The 15658-nt window shown below is 39.6% G+C and overlaps 2 protein-coding genes across 4 annotated transcripts; both read right to left on the reverse strand.

The window, feature by feature from the left end:
* Positions 1 to 56: 56 nt before the first annotated feature.
* tesca (tescalcin a) lies at positions 57 to 8406 on the reverse strand. Its single transcript, XM_056377288.1, has 8 exons — positions 8171 to 8406; positions 6558 to 6627; positions 5907 to 5987; positions 3993 to 4132; positions 2184 to 2245; positions 1137 to 1244; positions 1007 to 1054; positions 57 to 909 (listed from the first exon to the last, which is right to left on the reverse strand). Exons 1-8 carry the CDS (start codon positions 8229 to 8231, stop codon positions 817 to 819), a joined length of 663 nt encoding a protein of 220 aa, XP_056233263.1. The 5' UTR covers positions 8232 to 8406; the 3' UTR covers positions 57 to 816.
* Positions 8407 to 8518: 112 nt separating this feature from the next.
* fbxo21 (F-box protein 21) lies at positions 8519 to 15292 on the reverse strand. 3 transcript variants are annotated; one of them, XM_056377284.1, is made up of 12 exons: positions 15060 to 15292; positions 14334 to 14469; positions 14024 to 14118; positions 13720 to 13841; positions 13355 to 13501; positions 13050 to 13186; positions 12779 to 12915; positions 11854 to 12033; positions 11363 to 11495; positions 10957 to 11147; positions 10669 to 10826; positions 8519 to 9646 (listed from the first exon to the last, which is right to left on the reverse strand). In XM_056377284.1, the coding sequence occupies exons 1-12, from the start codon at positions 15281 to 15283 to the stop codon at positions 9405 to 9407; spliced, it is 1902 nt and encodes a 633-aa protein (XP_056233259.1). In that variant the 5' UTR covers positions 15284 to 15292; the 3' UTR covers positions 8519 to 9404. The 3 variants fall into 3 exon arrangements, with proteins under 3 accessions (XP_056233259.1, XP_056233258.1, XP_056233257.1); XM_056377283.1 differs by having other exon boundaries at positions 11854 to 12030; positions 14024 to 14133; XM_056377282.1 differs by having other exon boundaries at positions 14024 to 14133.
* Positions 15293 to 15658: the final 366 nt, after the last annotated feature.

Genomic DNA, 15658 nt, shown 5'->3' on the forward strand with positions numbered 1-15658 from the left:
CTTCTTAGCACATTATATATTAGTTTTTCTAAAAAAAAAAACATCTTACACATGCATTTGTTTTATCACAATGTCTTATATTTATTTTGTTTATTAACATAATTCTGTGCAAAGTCTATAACAATTCATCTCAGGGATAGTAAAGTGTTTTATTTGTTAGCAGGGAAAGAAAATAGTGGATTTTGATGGTAGAACAGTGGATGGTTACACAGTCTCGGAGAAGCAGATCAAATAAACCTGTAACTATTCTGGAGCTGCAGAGGAATGGTATGTGCCTGCTATCTCATGCTTTGGATGTTAGCCATAACAGATGACCCATGGCTACCAGAGCGGCCACGACTCGCTTCATCTAACCACGTGAACCTTTTGGAAAAAAAGAAGTAGAAAGAATCCTTCACATCACATGCTGCTAACAGAAAGATTTATAGATCAGCAGGAGATTGCACAGAGGTAGTGTTTTAGTTTGAAATTTGATAGAAATCAATAGGAGTGTGACAAAAGATAGAGATCAATACATTTCTTTGAAATATGTGACATTTGCTACTTTAGGATCACAGTGCTTGAAAATTGATTAACAACATAAAACTGAATTCTTTAGGCGGAAAGGTGAACAAACGTCCTTTGACTTCCACCATCCAAACGAAACTGCAGCAGCAGCAGCAGCAGACGCTTGTTTTAATTCGTATATATAAAAAAAAAAAAAAGTCTGATTATTTCTCGTCCAAAAATATATATTCGTCCATATCAAAAGTATTTGGCTTCACTCCATTTAAGGACTGGAGAGGTTCTGCTAAAAACAGCAGCTACATAAACATGTCAAGAGGCTGATTTCCCACAACGCATCGTAGTGGTGTCTACATCCAAAAAGCGAATGTGCATCCTGGTCTCCATTTCAAGCCCTTTTAAAATCTGTGGGCAGACGACAAAAGCTTCCTTAAGTAAGTGATAAATACAGTGTATCATTTTTTTGGGTAAGGGTGACGATAAAGTCAGAAAAAGTGCAAACCTGTTCAAAATGCTCGAACGTAATTCCTTCATAGAAATCATCTGGGGCCTGAAACGATAAAGAGACAAATTAATCTGCTACTTTTCTGCAGATAGGCGACTGTGTGAATTGATTGTAACTGTTCCCTTACCATGTGAGGCACATTTGTGCTCGCCACTTCCAACATGGCAGCATCTGCTATTGCCTTGGCAGCCTCCAGCCCGATGGCTCCACTCTTTGACAGAAGCTCCTCTACTACCTTGGATGAGAACATTAACAGCCTTTAAATCCTCACCGGGGTTTAAACAGCATTAAACTGCACAGGACGACAGTTCCACGTGACAGCAAGAGGTAAGAAAAAAAATGTAATCAACTTCAGTGAATTACTGTATTTAAAGAATGCAGGTGTGTGGTTACTACCAGCAGGACTGGTAGCTTTTCCAGCGTTTACTAGACAAATGCTCAGTCACTGATGTTTAGTGTTTGTGAAAGGAAAACTACTTTCTTAAAGTTTGCTCAGTTGCTCAGTTTAACTGGTGTTTTCATCAAAATGATAATGTAATTCCTCACTAGATTAAAATCAGTCCTTATCGTTGCTCCTTCACTACTTCCATCTAATTAAACTCACATTTGAAGTTAAATTGAAATGCTGTTGGACACTTCACTTTTGAATCAGCCGTGCCTACATTATGTTCCACTGCAGTATTCTCTTAAAAATTGGAAAAAACTTGAAATTATGGATCAAATTTCCTCATTTCAAAAAATATTGTTGCTTTCCAGCTTTTTCCGGAGTTTAAAACTGCTGAGGAAAACAATAAGATGCAGCTGAAAGCTCTTTGAAAAAAATAGAAAGTGGAAGATTGTTTTTGTTAAAGTACTGTTCTCAAAGTGAGGAATGAACTTTCACACACATTTGTTTTAATTTACCCCTGCAGCAAACAGACATTAGAAATGAGCCAAACCTTTGCAAAAGCCAAAATTACTGTTTAAATGTTTCTGTTTTTTTAAATTCATGAGATAAAAAACGAACAGTGCTTTCACAAGAACGGCTCATTGTTAAATGCCTGTTTGCTGCATGAGTTGTATTTATTTCTTTTCACTTCAGACTTCAACAAAATCTCAATTGTCCAGTGTTGCCCAGTCTTGTGCATCCAACTGTTTACCACAGACAAGGTCCAGCACGGTTGAGTCGTCTTACCTTCCTGTACTCCACCAGAGTGATGGTGCCATCGTTGTCTGTGTCATGCATGTTGAACAGGACTGTGAAAGACAGAACGGAAGAATTTAGTGGTTGGTAATCTCCATCATCACGTGGCAGGATCTTACCAGCAGAGCAGAGGAAGTTGTGATTAGGGGAATGTTCATGAACATGCGGAGATGAGAGAGTAGGGTAACGAAGCAGGTTCCCTTCAGGCCACATCAGAAGCATCACTGCTGAATGTCAACAATCACACTGAGGCAATGAAGCACCTTTAAAATGTTATTACTCTCATTCACGGTGACATTTACAAGATTCAGTCCTGTGTCAGTACTTCTGGTTTAGCAGTGTTATGGCATTAACAAGGTAAATTGCCAATTTGCTTCCTTAGGCAATGTCCAATGACATTTTGACTGTGCTGCATTTCTGAACAGCTGATAGATTGTTAGCTTTGGGATGGCATGAGATGAAAATCCTCAAATATAAGTTCCTCAGCACTTGAGTAAATGTACTTAGTTACTTTCCCTTAAGTGTTATTTGGATACTTTAAACATCTGCACAACAAATAAAGCTTCAATCAAACAATATCAGATAAAACATTTGCCCAAGAGGTTTGGATTTATTGATATAGTCATGTCTTCTTAGTCTCAGCATTACTGGACATACAACAACAGCTATAAGAGAGTGTCACAAAAGGTTCCAGTGATCTGAAACATCAACAGAAAAGTGGCAGTAAATGGTGACAAGCCCATTAGAACGAGACAAGTTCAAGTTCAAAATCGTTGTTGTTAAACATATTACAATTTAAATAATATAATGCTTATAAAAAGAAAAAGAAGAGGAGAGAATCCCTCCCTAAAAGACTAGAATCCAGTACAGCTAATGATAATTTGCATTTGTTTTAACTTAAGTTTTTATTTCACTTTCAGAAACTCATACTATGATTTTCATGATTATTTGACACATTATTTATGAATAATTTAACAGAAAAAAGAACAGGAAAATACAGGGAAAAAGGTGGTGGTATGAGTGTATGTACAGTATATATTTGTGTATATGTATATAGAGATAGGATGAAATGGAAAAACAATGATAATATATGATCCAGAATATGTACAGGGAATCAAATCACTTCATTGTATCAGAATGGCCATGGCAGACCTCCACATAATTTACATTTTAAACAGGGGCTGTGGCCACAATTAGAGACAAACCTCGGTTTACCAAAATCAGTCAGCTAACCAGCTATTATGCACGGCTGGAGTGACGCCCCAGAAAAAAACATTTACACTCAGGCCTAATTTTCTAATTCATTTTCTTCAACCTGCATTCAGCGCTGTCCACTCTGTGAATTTTTTATATGCAGCTCATCCCCCTTCAACTTTCATTCTATCATATAGGATAGTGATAGTGAGGGGGAAATAGTCCCGAACTGCACACACAAAGAGCAACTATAAAACAATTTGAGTATTCAAGCATTAGGGTTCCAACTCTGCGGCTACAAATGATCCCATTCTTCTTGTGACAGTTGAGGTTGTGAAGCTGCTGTAGCGGCCGAGCCATGAATACTTATGATCCTCTGCAGTGTGATAGCTGACATGCAGGAAGGAATCTGCTGCCCACACATGAAGCCATGCACCACCACACTCTTTGTGCCGGAACTGATTTGTTATCTAAGATTAGTGGTGCCCTTTTTTCTTAGTATTTTGTAACTGAGACAAACATGAAGGCTGCGCACAGGAGAGATGTCCTAGACAGCTGCACGTAAAAGAAGTGCTGTTATTAAAAAATAAAGGAAAGTTAACCTACAGCGAAGCTTTTCCTTTCTCATAGCTTCCCTCTCCTCCTCCGTTGTCTTCAGAGTTGGAGGGCGAAAGTGGGACATGACCATGAGGAACTGCTCGAAGCCAATCTCTTCCAAGGAGCCCACCTCGTTTTCATGCTGGTTCCTGGGTCACAAACAGAAGAACTAAAAGTTAGTAAAATAAAGGGATTCATCAATTCAAATTCAACCGGTGGGATCTTTTGAAGGTCCACACCAACCCCAGTATCTCCTCATGTTGTAAACAGATCAATTTCTGTTATTCAGCATATTCTGTTTTTGTAAGGATTTTTATCTTCATCTTGAAAATGTTTGGATTATATTGGCGCCCTCACACCCACAGAATCCACTTATCTAAAGTCAGAGCCAAAAGAAAAGTAAAAGTGTTGTCTGATATTTCTGCATTTGGTCCCTTTAGGTTCCCATTGTGCACATGGCTTGTGTGCTTGTGGAAAGTCACATGCACTCACTTGTTTATTGGACAGTCCATATTGTGGTTTGTCTTGTTAGCTTATCCTTTTCTAAGAATGAGGAACTGCTGGATTTAAAATGTCAACAACTGTCTCTTAATAGAAATAAAACCTGATGTTTTTCTTAGTTAATGGATAATTTACATTTAAAACTGCCCCACAATTCTTTTAGATGAAGACTGAAACTCACATTATCAGCCATCTGGACGCATTATAGGTAGTTTCTACTGGCCATGTTTGAATAGCATTGTTTTCATTTAACTACACAAACAGAAGTACGGCACTAAACAGTTGACAGTTTGATTAAGCAGCTCTAAACATTTCCCTGGGTAAATGAACCTTAAAACTCTCCATTTAAAATGAATGCTAATCAAATCCTTTCATAGTAAGAGTGACTCACTGCAGATATTCAATTGGTGGAGAGACAAATACCTTCGGTTTTTAAAGGAAGAGAAGGTAAATATAACCTACTGACAGCAGCCTGTTAGCTTATCTTAGCTTAGCTTAGCACAAAGGCTGTCCAAAACAAACAAAAACACCTATAAAGGTCATTAACTAATTAACATATTCTATCTCATTGATTTGACCCCCACAAAAACCAAAGTGTAAAAACAAGTTGTGGTTAGCAAGCAGTTTCTTCCTGTTTCTAGTGTTGGTGCTGAGGGAAGCTAACCAGCTGCTTGCAGTAACTTCCTATTTACTGTACCGACTCAAGAGTCTTATCTCAGTCTTGGCAAGAAAGCCATTATAAACATATTTAACAAAATGCCAAACTATGAGGATCCAGTTTACAGTACATGGATCGTACTTCATCGCCCAATCAGCAAACGAAAAGAGGATTTCCTCGCTACTTTTACAGCTTGTATTTATTCACCTGCGGCCAGGAACTAATTCCTCCAACATAATGACAACAGATAAAGGCTGGTGTCATAAAAGTAGGTTGAGAAAAGTTAGTCATGGCTTAAAGAAACTGACCATTGATAAAGAAAGTTAGAAGAATTTTTATTTTGGACAGTTGATGCAATAATGGCCTAACAAGTTAATAAATGTTTTATAAGTAGCCCAAACTCAATTCTTCTGTTTAGAGTTGTTTTTTTGTTTTTTTTAATTATCATTATTATTATTTTTTTTTTTTGGGGGGGGGGGGGGGGTTAAGATGATTAATTAAAGAGTAACAGAGCATTAAAATCTGGAGAAAGGCTGTAATGTATATTTGCTGCTGGGGTTGTATTTACTCTTTCTGACTTATAAAAAAATCAACAAAATATGTAATTTTCCCAAACTTTTGTATACAACTGAATAATAGGGGTTTGAAATTGTTTTGAATATATTCAAAATATCATGATAGTGCTAATAATATTAACTGAAATGACAGTTAGCCATAGGGTGAACAGACGAGACAAGAGTGCGGTGTAATTTGATTGTACTCACCTTTTATCGAAGAATGCTTCAATAATTTGCTTTCTAATTGGATTATTGGCGAGGCCCGGTACGGTGTCCAAGTTTTCTCTACTGCATTGCGACAAGAGAAGAGTACATTATCATAAAACAGATACTACAGTACAGTGCAGTACAGTACGTTATTTATGGGAAGTAACATGAACCCTATCTCTGTTTGAAGGTAAACTGTCAACAGGAATACCCACTATAGGCACAACATTTGTTCCGTGTTTCTTTTTAAAGGGAATGAACTTGTGATCTGTCACTACCAGCATGCTACTTAAGTTTCCTGTGAGTTTACATGAATGAGTGTTTGTGTGTGTGTGAGAGTGTGAGTGTGTGTTTGTACAGTATGCGTCAGCTCTGCGTGATTGATGCATCAACATATTGTATTTGCCTAATGTGCCTGTGTTCATATTAGTTCAGCCTGCATGTGACACCATATGTTGCTTGTTTGTGTCTGTGCTGCAGATACCAGAAATACCCACAATTCATCACCACAGCCACCATGAAGGTAGTATTTTATCTCTTGTGGCGACTGCTGGGGCCGAATGATTTCTGTTAAAACAACATGAAGCTTGACCAGCAGAGCTTTGCCTCATGTGAAGGTATTTTCTTTTCTTTTTAATTTCAACATTTTACCTTATTGTTTCTTCATTTCCACTCAGCTGCTGGAATCGTTTGTGGAGGTTTTTGATCTGCTCCAGTGAAACTGAAAAACAAACACCAACAACAAGAATGTATGACAATTATACACCCATTGCTTCACACCCATCAACCGACAGGTCTAACATGCACTGACTCAGCAATAAACAAATGATTATTCTTAGGAAGAAGGTACAGTCAATCCTTTTCTGGATTTTCTTTTACCTGTATATATATATATTGAATTATAATTATAGAGTGACACTTATTTTAATGAAACTGATGGGGTGCAGCTCTACTATCAGTCTAATGGCAAAGCAAACATACTGTGCAGCAGTAGGATTGCCTTTTTATGCCATTTCAAAGGGTTCCTTGAATCATTAACTCACTCAGTGGACTAGTGGCCAAACACTGAAAGGTTTTGACATCATAATCTGACTCTCCCTGATCCCATGTGAAGACAGGTTTGGCATTTTCAATTGTTTTGGTAAACACTTGTGGGTTTTTAGCGGCTGCTAAGTGGATGTTTGCAGTAGCAACTGCAGCAGCTGAGTGCAGGATGAAGAATATGCACTGAGACAGACTGCAGCCTCATGCAGAAGTGTGAATGGGAGGGGAGTTGTGACTATGACATGTGCAACAGATGTAACATGCAATTAACTACAATTACATGAACCATTTAGCCAACTACAAGAGAGAACAACAACTGAATCTATGATTTCTGTCAACAAGAGTAAGCCTGTTAGTCCAATGAAGCATTTCATCAGTGTATACTGTAAATCCATAAATATCTCCCTCTGAGCCCAGAGAGAAATAGGGTCAATGCCCCACCTTAAGGAAACTAAGGCAGTAAAATGCTCAAAGTCTCCCCCTTCAATAAAGCATCATAAAGTTGGGCACAGTCTGGGATGCAAACTTTATCCCTGCATGCCCCACGCTCTGTCGAGCTCTGCATGCCACTGCATGCAAAGGTTTCACATCAGGATACTGTCCTTCCTTATAATAGATTTACACACTTCTGTTGTTTCTCTCTGCTTTTTGTTTCATTTCTTTATTAAACGTTTCCATTCACGAATCAGAACTGATTTAGTCAGATAAGGTGTTTTACAGCACTTGGGCCAATAAGATCCAGATCCAGCTATACTGCCTCTAAACGGTCAACACAAATCCGTGCGGATACAAAGCAGTAAGACGCTAAATGATTAAACTTATTGGATGGATTGTTTATGTGGTTGTTATCATGAATGTCGTCGTGTATTAGTAAGGCATTCATAAAAAACTACCGGGTGTTGCACAACATCACAAGTGGTTAAATTTGAAGCTAAAACCCGATGCACTTATTTATGCAGCTGGTGGCGATTCACATAATATGAGTTTACCAATTACACCTGCACATGACTTAATCATTCATTTGAATTAATACTTGTAAAAAGTGGGATCACAGACTGGTACAATGATCAGGTTTCCATTTGTCTATTCATCTGGATCACCTTTCATTTCCTTGACGACCCAAATTTGTCACAGGAACCGCAGTTTTCCTCGGCTAAGCACAAACGGCAGTTATATACTTTATAAAGAGAAATGTCTCTGTTGGATTTCCCCCTACTTACATCCAGTTTTATCCATCAGATCCTTGTACTTGTGCTCGGAGCGCGTCTGCGAGGCTCCCATCGTTGCTATTCCACCCGTGCGTCAAGACGCACGCTCTGGTTCGACTGGCTCAACTTTTCTGCGCGTCTGTTGCTTTATCGCGCTGCTATCGGCTGCTCACTGTAACTGTAGTCTGCTGCCGGAATCCTGAGAAACATCTGACATCCTCAAGGTCCTAAATCCCTGCAGCCTGTGGATTAATGACCTGCTGGCTTTCTGTTGCTCGTCAGTGCTCTGCAGTAAAACGTGTTTAGTATTGTGCATTTCAATAATAAAGAATATGCAGCAAAATAAGTCAGAGAAGCTAGTAAAACTTGAAACGCTTTATTTATTTTTTTTAAATTTCCTCAAAGGTCTGTTTCAAGTCAGTGGTTGGTTCCTCTTTTGTGTTTCCATTAACAGCTCACCCATACTGATGAGCCATGACATCCTACATGTTTCACTTGTAAATATACAGAAAAAAAATCAAGATACTCTAGAAATGTGAAAGTTGAACTTTCGTAAGTGCATGAAACTTGGTTAAAAGATGGGGAATTAAAAGTAAAAGTAAATTTACAAAGTATTTTCTTTATAATATTTCCTGTGGCACTGTAACTGGAGGGTTTCGGCTATATGCTGGGGGCTTGTTTGACTGGTGCTGGGTGCAGGGAGGTGTGGAGAGGGGGGAGAGGACTCTGAGTAAAGGAGCATTCCTTGGTTTTAGGTAAGGGGAGATTTACAGCACCTGGATACCCATCCTGAATTTACTCATCCACTTATTTGTTTACCTCAAGCCTGTGTTCCTTTTTCTTCAAGGTGTCTACTTGAATACTTTGTGACTGGATCTGGAGATTATGACGTCTCCAGGTTGTGAGAAATGCATCCTGATAATATCCGTCATCTAGGCTACAATCACTCCATAGTTTGAACTTTGTTTTCATAACAAATGCACTGTGGTATTTGGAGATGTGGATCGGAGCAGCAACATTAACAGTCTTTCTTGTATATTTCCAGATCTTTCAATCTTTTCCCACATTTTTCCAGATGTGGAAATGTTAAAAGAAATCTGCACAGGAACCTGATTGTGGTACTCATTCGTTTCATAAAATACTCTGGTTGGTTTTAATTTCAACATGTAAGTGGATTGTAAATTGAGAATAGGTGACCAGTAATTGGCTAGCCTGTGTTGGCAGGGCGTTGGACACAGCTACTTTGCTACATGGCCATGGCTTGGTGGTTGTTTTGGTCTGAGGCAGGAGGCTGCACTTGGGTCCCAGAGCCAGGTGTCAGTCTATGATAGAGCTCCTGCACTGTGCCCAAGGTTTCATTCATGTCCTCTGGGTATCGAGTCTGCAGTTCTTCATTAGCAACGTAGTGGTTGTCGGCGAACTCGGAGAAGTAGCGACCCACCTCCGGGTGGCCGATCTCCAGGGGGGCGGAGTGGGGCTCCAGGTTTTCTGAAGAACAACAGAAAAGTGTGAGATGCTGATAAGAACTAATGTACACAAGTTAACCTAAATTGAAGAGGAAAGGAAAATTCGTGCAAAACAGTCCCCATCATTATTAGTATACATACAAAACCAGGTCAAACTGATCATCTCACATATCAAAAGATTTAGCTTATAAATAAAATGTCAAATATAATTTATCTTGGCAGCTTGATGTTATCAGGTCCTGCATGGCAGACTATTGAGGTGGTGGAGAGAGCAAAAGCACCATGTGCAAACAATGAAAGCTTTGCAAGTGCAGAATCAGCAGAGTGAGCAGCAGAGTGAGCAGGTAACCACAGGGGAATATACAATATGAGTCAGCATGTGAAGGAGGGGCTTTCTTAAGGAGGGGGAAATGTATAAATCACAAATAAGGAAGATGCAGATTAACTATTACAGAAATGCTTTAGCTTTAAGTGCAAGAAGCTACAAAATCCAATGCAGATCATCTCAACCCATGTACAAGCACATTACACATATGGCAGATATTTATTTGTCCCACCCACAGAACAGATCAGCTTGATTTGCCCATGTAACTGTCTATATAACGTTGAGAGCTTGAAGATTTGCGTTTTCAACCATCAGTTGCTTTTTTAAATTAGTCTTTAATAGATAACACGTCAGTTTGTTGCATGTTTCAATTTTATACAATTTCAGCAAATGAAATTGAAGTGCTGTAAATATTTGGTAAGACACTGAGCTGCTGCATTGATAGCTTAGAATTTTCTCCCAAATAACCAGAAAAATTACACATGAGTACACAAGAGTAAACAGACATAATAGTGATATTGACAAAACATGATTTATTTTTCTGTATCTGGCTATTTCCTTTGTTTTATTACAAGTTGATGCCTGGAGGGTGATACAATCTTTCCCAAGGCCATTCATTAAACATATATATATTTATGAGATAAACATGTTTAATGTGTTTACATTAATTTCACCCTGAGGATATTTTTCATCACCATGCTGGTGTGTATGATCCATACCCTGTGCTGCGTAGCGACACGTTCCATCCTGCACGAGGACGTTGTAGAAAGGCTGGTTGGCCCCGTTGGACAGTTGGTGGACCCTCATGGTGGTGATCCACTCCTGGCTCATGGTGCATTTGGGGTCCCAGCCGTAGATCACACAGTTATAACCTGACCTGTTGGAGGAGGTGGAAAAGAGCAGACATGCTTGAGTGATCTAAAATAACAAGTCTACAGAGAGAATTTCGCTTTTTTTTTTTTTTTTTTTTTCAGAGGAGCATTGCTGTACCACATCTTGTGACCCACCTCTTGTGTTTCATGATGAGGCCAACTGAATACTGGACCTCAAGGTGTTCTGGAGCGGTACGCTTCTTCACTTCAGGTGTCACAGGATGCTTCTTGTGCTGGATGTGCTCCAGCGTGTGCTGCACCAGGTAACCCACTGCCCCGTGCTGGGAGGGATCCAGCGCCTGAATGTGCTGCAGGATGTCTAGCACCTGGGACAGAGGACAAACATCAATGGACAGCGTTTCAGTGTGTCACAGATTAAACTACTTTGCAAGAGCAGACTAGTCAGCACTCTGTACTGACTGGTATTTAATACTTTATGAACAACAATGTAAACCAACATTTGGGCAAGACAGAACACCAGCAGGGTTTCACTTTAATAACACTGTAACAATGGATGTAACAACAGGTTGTGTGTCCTGACCTTTTCTGGCCAGATGCCCAGGTGGAAGTACAGGCGCGCCTGGAGCAGCAGGTACTGCACATTGTCTGGGTTGATAGTGAGGTAGAGGTCCAGAGAGTCTCTCAGCAGCTGGTAGGATTTCTCATTGCCCTCCCTGAGAGGAACCATGTGATGTAGGTAATGTAATTCAACCAGAAGATTGCATGAATTTATTCATTTAATTTTAGCAGCCAATCAACTGTATTCCAATCATGCTCTCTCTAGTCTTGTCAGATGACAGGATAAAGGCTTAATTAAAATATTACTTGGGAAAAAAAAAAAAAAAGTGGTTCTCATGAGTGAGAAATCTATAATTTCTTCCATGTTAGCCAGCCCCCATGACAGAAATATGGATCAACAGTCATCATCAGCCTATATATTGACCATCCATCAATCCTCCATCAGCCCTCATTCATTTCTCTAGTGGAAGAGATTCAATAGTGACAGTCATGTGTTCAGCATGTTTCTCTCACCCTCTCTTGCCGATGTTGAGCAGGTTTCCCACCATCCTGAGGAGCACCTCCGTAGTGCTGATGGCACTGTAGTAATCTGCCGTCACCTGGTGGCCAATGAGGTACTCGCACTCCTTGGCTGTCAACTGCTTGCCTTTACCAAAGGCATCAATGTAGACAAAGTCATAGATGTCCTCACTGCTGTAGGAAACAAGTTATAAATTTAACATGCAAATATATTTACCAGGCACTCATCATACTTATGAACCAACAAACTTCTTTCAGAAAATGTAATAAATCAAAAATGGAAGTTCTGAAGTTCTCAAAGGTGTGATGGTGGTATAGCAATATAATGATTGCAGTGTGACATTTAGTATAGTGTAGTACAGTAGACCACTGTTTTTGACAGATGCACAAAATACCTCATTTGTCTGCGTTTACTGTTTATGGCAACAAAATCTACAGAAAAATGAGATGGATATTGCTTGAAACATATTCTGGTTTCTTTTTATATTCAAATAATATGACAAGGATGGGAACTAGGATTTTATAAGGATGAAAATTGATGAGAAAAACTGGATTTCATGAAGCATAAATGAAACATCCTATGTAGGAGGAAAAGAGTATCTCTCATTGTTACATTTCCTACAAATTGCTAATAAAACAAAGTGTACCGTGTAATGACTGATGACAGCACTACAGTAAGTCATTATCTCTAAGGCAGTGTAATAGACTAGTTCTGTGCATGGTACCATTTTATACTGTTTCAATGTATCAAATAGATGCAACTGAAGGAAAACAGTCAATAGAACTGAGTGGCTGGTTCAAGCTAGTTAACTGATCATTCAAGTCCAGCTATTCTGTTGAAATTATGGACTATATGAATGACAGCTGGACTCAGGCAATGTTTAGAGGAATGTTTTGGGATATTAGTTTCAAACTGTACCCTCTTGGTTTTTGGCACCAGCGCAGCAGGAAGTGATTTGGAAAGTTGACAGGTTCCAGCTGAACACCCAGCTTCCTGGCCAATGTCATGTAGAGAACAGAGAGGCTTATGGGAATGCCTGTATGGCGTAGTAGCACCTAAATTAAAACCAAAAAGGCGTAGTCGGTTAGGTGAAATATATATATATATATATATAATATAATATATATTTAAAATGAAAATTGTTAAGAAGTGATTCAAAAGCTTGACACTTAAAATAGATGTGTTTTACCTGGTGGATGTAAGAGTTGAGGGGATTGTAGTAGTCGAACTCGTTGCCTTTGTATTGAAGTTGCTCATATAAGACAGAGTTTAGGGCACACACCACCTGCCTCTGGAGATCAAAGTCCTCCACGACCGAACAGTCACCTACATCACACAAAAGAAATTAAACTCCATAAAGACTTGGCTGAGAAGGAAATACAGATTTACTGATATTGATTTTTTTTAAATGCATTGAAAGTGTAAGCCTTAGGGATTCAAGTGTTCCAAAAGGGCAACTTTTCATTCCAAGTTTTTCAACTTTTGAAAGCTCACCTTGAGCCATACGCAGGCTGGGGTGAGAGGGGTTCTTGATTCTCAGCATCTTCTTCACTTTTTCTGTGATCTCATCCACCTGGGCTGATATGCTGTCCAGTGTCACATCAGCCAGTGGGTTACAATACTGATCCACTAGTACAGCACCTAGAGGGGCAGACGAGATAAGGTAGGGCTGCTTAATGCACAGAGAAAAAGTTGTACATCAAATTGCATGAACCTATTACAACATATAGTATAATAATTACACTGAGCAGCAATAAAATACACATTGTAACTATGGAGATGGCTTAGCTAATGTAAATGTATAATAATAGGGCACAGTTAATGAGTTTGGTTGACATGGAGTCTGTATGATGCCTCACCTTCAATAGATGACTGCTGCTCTGCAGGCTGCTCCAGAAAGGTCTTCAGACTCCTCAGGATGTTCTGCTGTCTCAGGAAGTAAAGGATTTTCTTTGCATAGTACTTCAAAGTCAAGCTTTTCCTAAATGATGGACGGAGAACAGTAGAGACACATTAATGGTCCAAAGGCTGAGAGTGTGCAACACAACAGCTTTCATAATCACAGAAGGATTAACAAGATCAACACCCAAACCCATTAATGATTGCAAAATGCAGCGTGTGGCAAGTACTGAGGTTTTACTGTGGGCACGGTGTTGCTCTCACCTCTTGTCAGAGTTGAGTATGAAGAGGAGCTCATCCTCACAAAAGTGCTCTGGCATCCCAAGTGACTCGATCTCTGCAAAGCTGTCTCCCAGCACCTGGCCAACGCAAGGCTGAGTTACAGATCTCTGGGTTAGTTTGGAATATAGAAAGCTCACATTTTCATGCACAAACATGCGCCCACACTCACAAAAAGGCCAGCCAATTCACAGTGGGTGACTTTTATTCAAATGGTGCATCTTAATCCAGGTCTAATGTAATAACATAATCATAACAATAATAATGTATTCTTGATTACAAATGGATTACTTACGACTTCTGTGAAGAATCTCTTTGAAATTGATTCCACCGTCCTTCTTATTTGTATACCAACTCGATGGCGTGTTTTGTATTCTTTGAGCCAGTCACAGCTCTCATTCTGACGGTAAAACCTCTGCAGTCTTGGCCATCTGTTGAAGAAAGCAGTACAACCCTTATTTCAGTAACACTTTTGGCCATGCTCAGAATTAGTTTTAAAGCTCATAGCCTCAAGCAGAACATGATATGTCTATGGAACAATTGCTGCAGATGTGGTTCTCCTTGCAAAAAGGAAAGGAAACTAGGAGAATAACGTGGAGCTCATAGCCAAGTCAGTCAGGAGGAGGGCTTAGCTTTTGCCAAGAGCTGCACTCTCCTGCATAGCACAGCATGCATGCAACATTCAAGGTCATACAATTTAATTTTCGGCTGTTCTGGGTTAAAGTCAGTTTAAACTGGAATTTATATTTGTATTTGTAAAATTTACAAGCTTCATAGTTGTCTGCAGAGTAGCATATTGGCCCTGGCCTGGCGTAATGATGAATTTGGTGCATCAGCAGAGTGTCAACGGCTGACAGCTGAGTTCGCAGCAAACTAGCCGACCTTTAAGTACACAATATGCGATTTTAGACTCCAAATAAGACACATATAAAAAGACATGGACACTCGTTTCGATAGATAGTGGTGAAAAACCAACGGAAGCCAAAACTCCGAAAAAATACCACAACAAAAATCATAGCACCTGAGTTTGTATTGGTGTCCCCAGACCTTCCCCCTTCCATGGCAGACGTCGTGTAGCCGCTTGCAGCAGCAGGAAACGTTACAAATGTCAACATGTTTGAGGACAGGGAAGCACAGGATGTGTTCGAGCAACTCGGTCGGCAGGTCGGTCAGTTTTTTGGTTTGGGGGTCAGAAATATTTCCATTTAGACTTGTCTGCCCCTCTCCAGCTACAGACGTCGCCATCTTTACTGTTTACCCCGATTACCTCATTGCTCAGGCACCTCCCATTTATGGCGCAGGGGGCAGGACTGGGGGCGGGTCACGGGAGGTTTAGTGCCGTGTGATTGGTAGTTCGATCAAAACGAAAGGGGAAGGAATGCTACCTTCAGGCTCCTCAGAAATTCCATTTGTTGTTATATTTTATTTATTACAGAAATCAATGAATGTACAAAGTGGAATGTACTGCAACTTATTCAGTTTTAAAAAGAACCTTTAGGTTAAAGGTACTTGACTTGTATGGGCTCATAAGATGTCCTCTCTGTCAATGACAATAGGATCCTTCTTTTACAGAAGATGTTGTAGTGAATTTGTAGTTTTACAAAGAACGGTAAACTTGTA

This window comes from Seriola aureovittata, chromosome 5 (genome assembly GCF_021018895.1).
Source record: "Seriola aureovittata isolate HTS-2021-v1 ecotype China chromosome 5, ASM2101889v1, whole genome shotgun sequence".
NCBI classification, from domain to species: Eukaryota; Metazoa; Chordata; class Actinopteri; order Carangiformes; family Carangidae; genus Seriola; species Seriola aureovittata.

Coding starts and splice junctions, on each gene's coding strand:
- tesca (XM_056377288.1), bottom strand. CDS start 8,231: ATGGGAGCCTCGCAGACGCGCTCCGAGCACAAGTACAAGGATCTGATG. Junction 2,246..3,992: donor GAGAAAGGAAAAGCTTCGCT/GTAGGTTAACTT, acceptor TGTCTTTCACAG/TCCTGTTCAACATGCATGAC. Junction 1,245..2,183: donor CTCTGGTGGAGTACAGGAAG/GTAAGACGACTC, acceptor TTCTCATCCAAG/GTAGTAGAGGAGCTTCTGTC.
- fbxo21 (XM_056377282.1), bottom strand. CDS start 15,283: ATGGCGACGTCTGTAGCTGGAGAGGGGCAGACAAGTCTAAATGGAAAT. Junction 14,470..15,059: donor GGACACCAATACAAACTCAG/GTGCTATGATTT, acceptor TTTCTTCAACAG/ATGGCCAAGACTGCAGAGGT. Junction 12,916..13,049: donor TCAACTCTTACATCCACCAG/GTAAAACACATC, acceptor GTTTTAATTTAG/GTGCTACTACGCCATACAGG.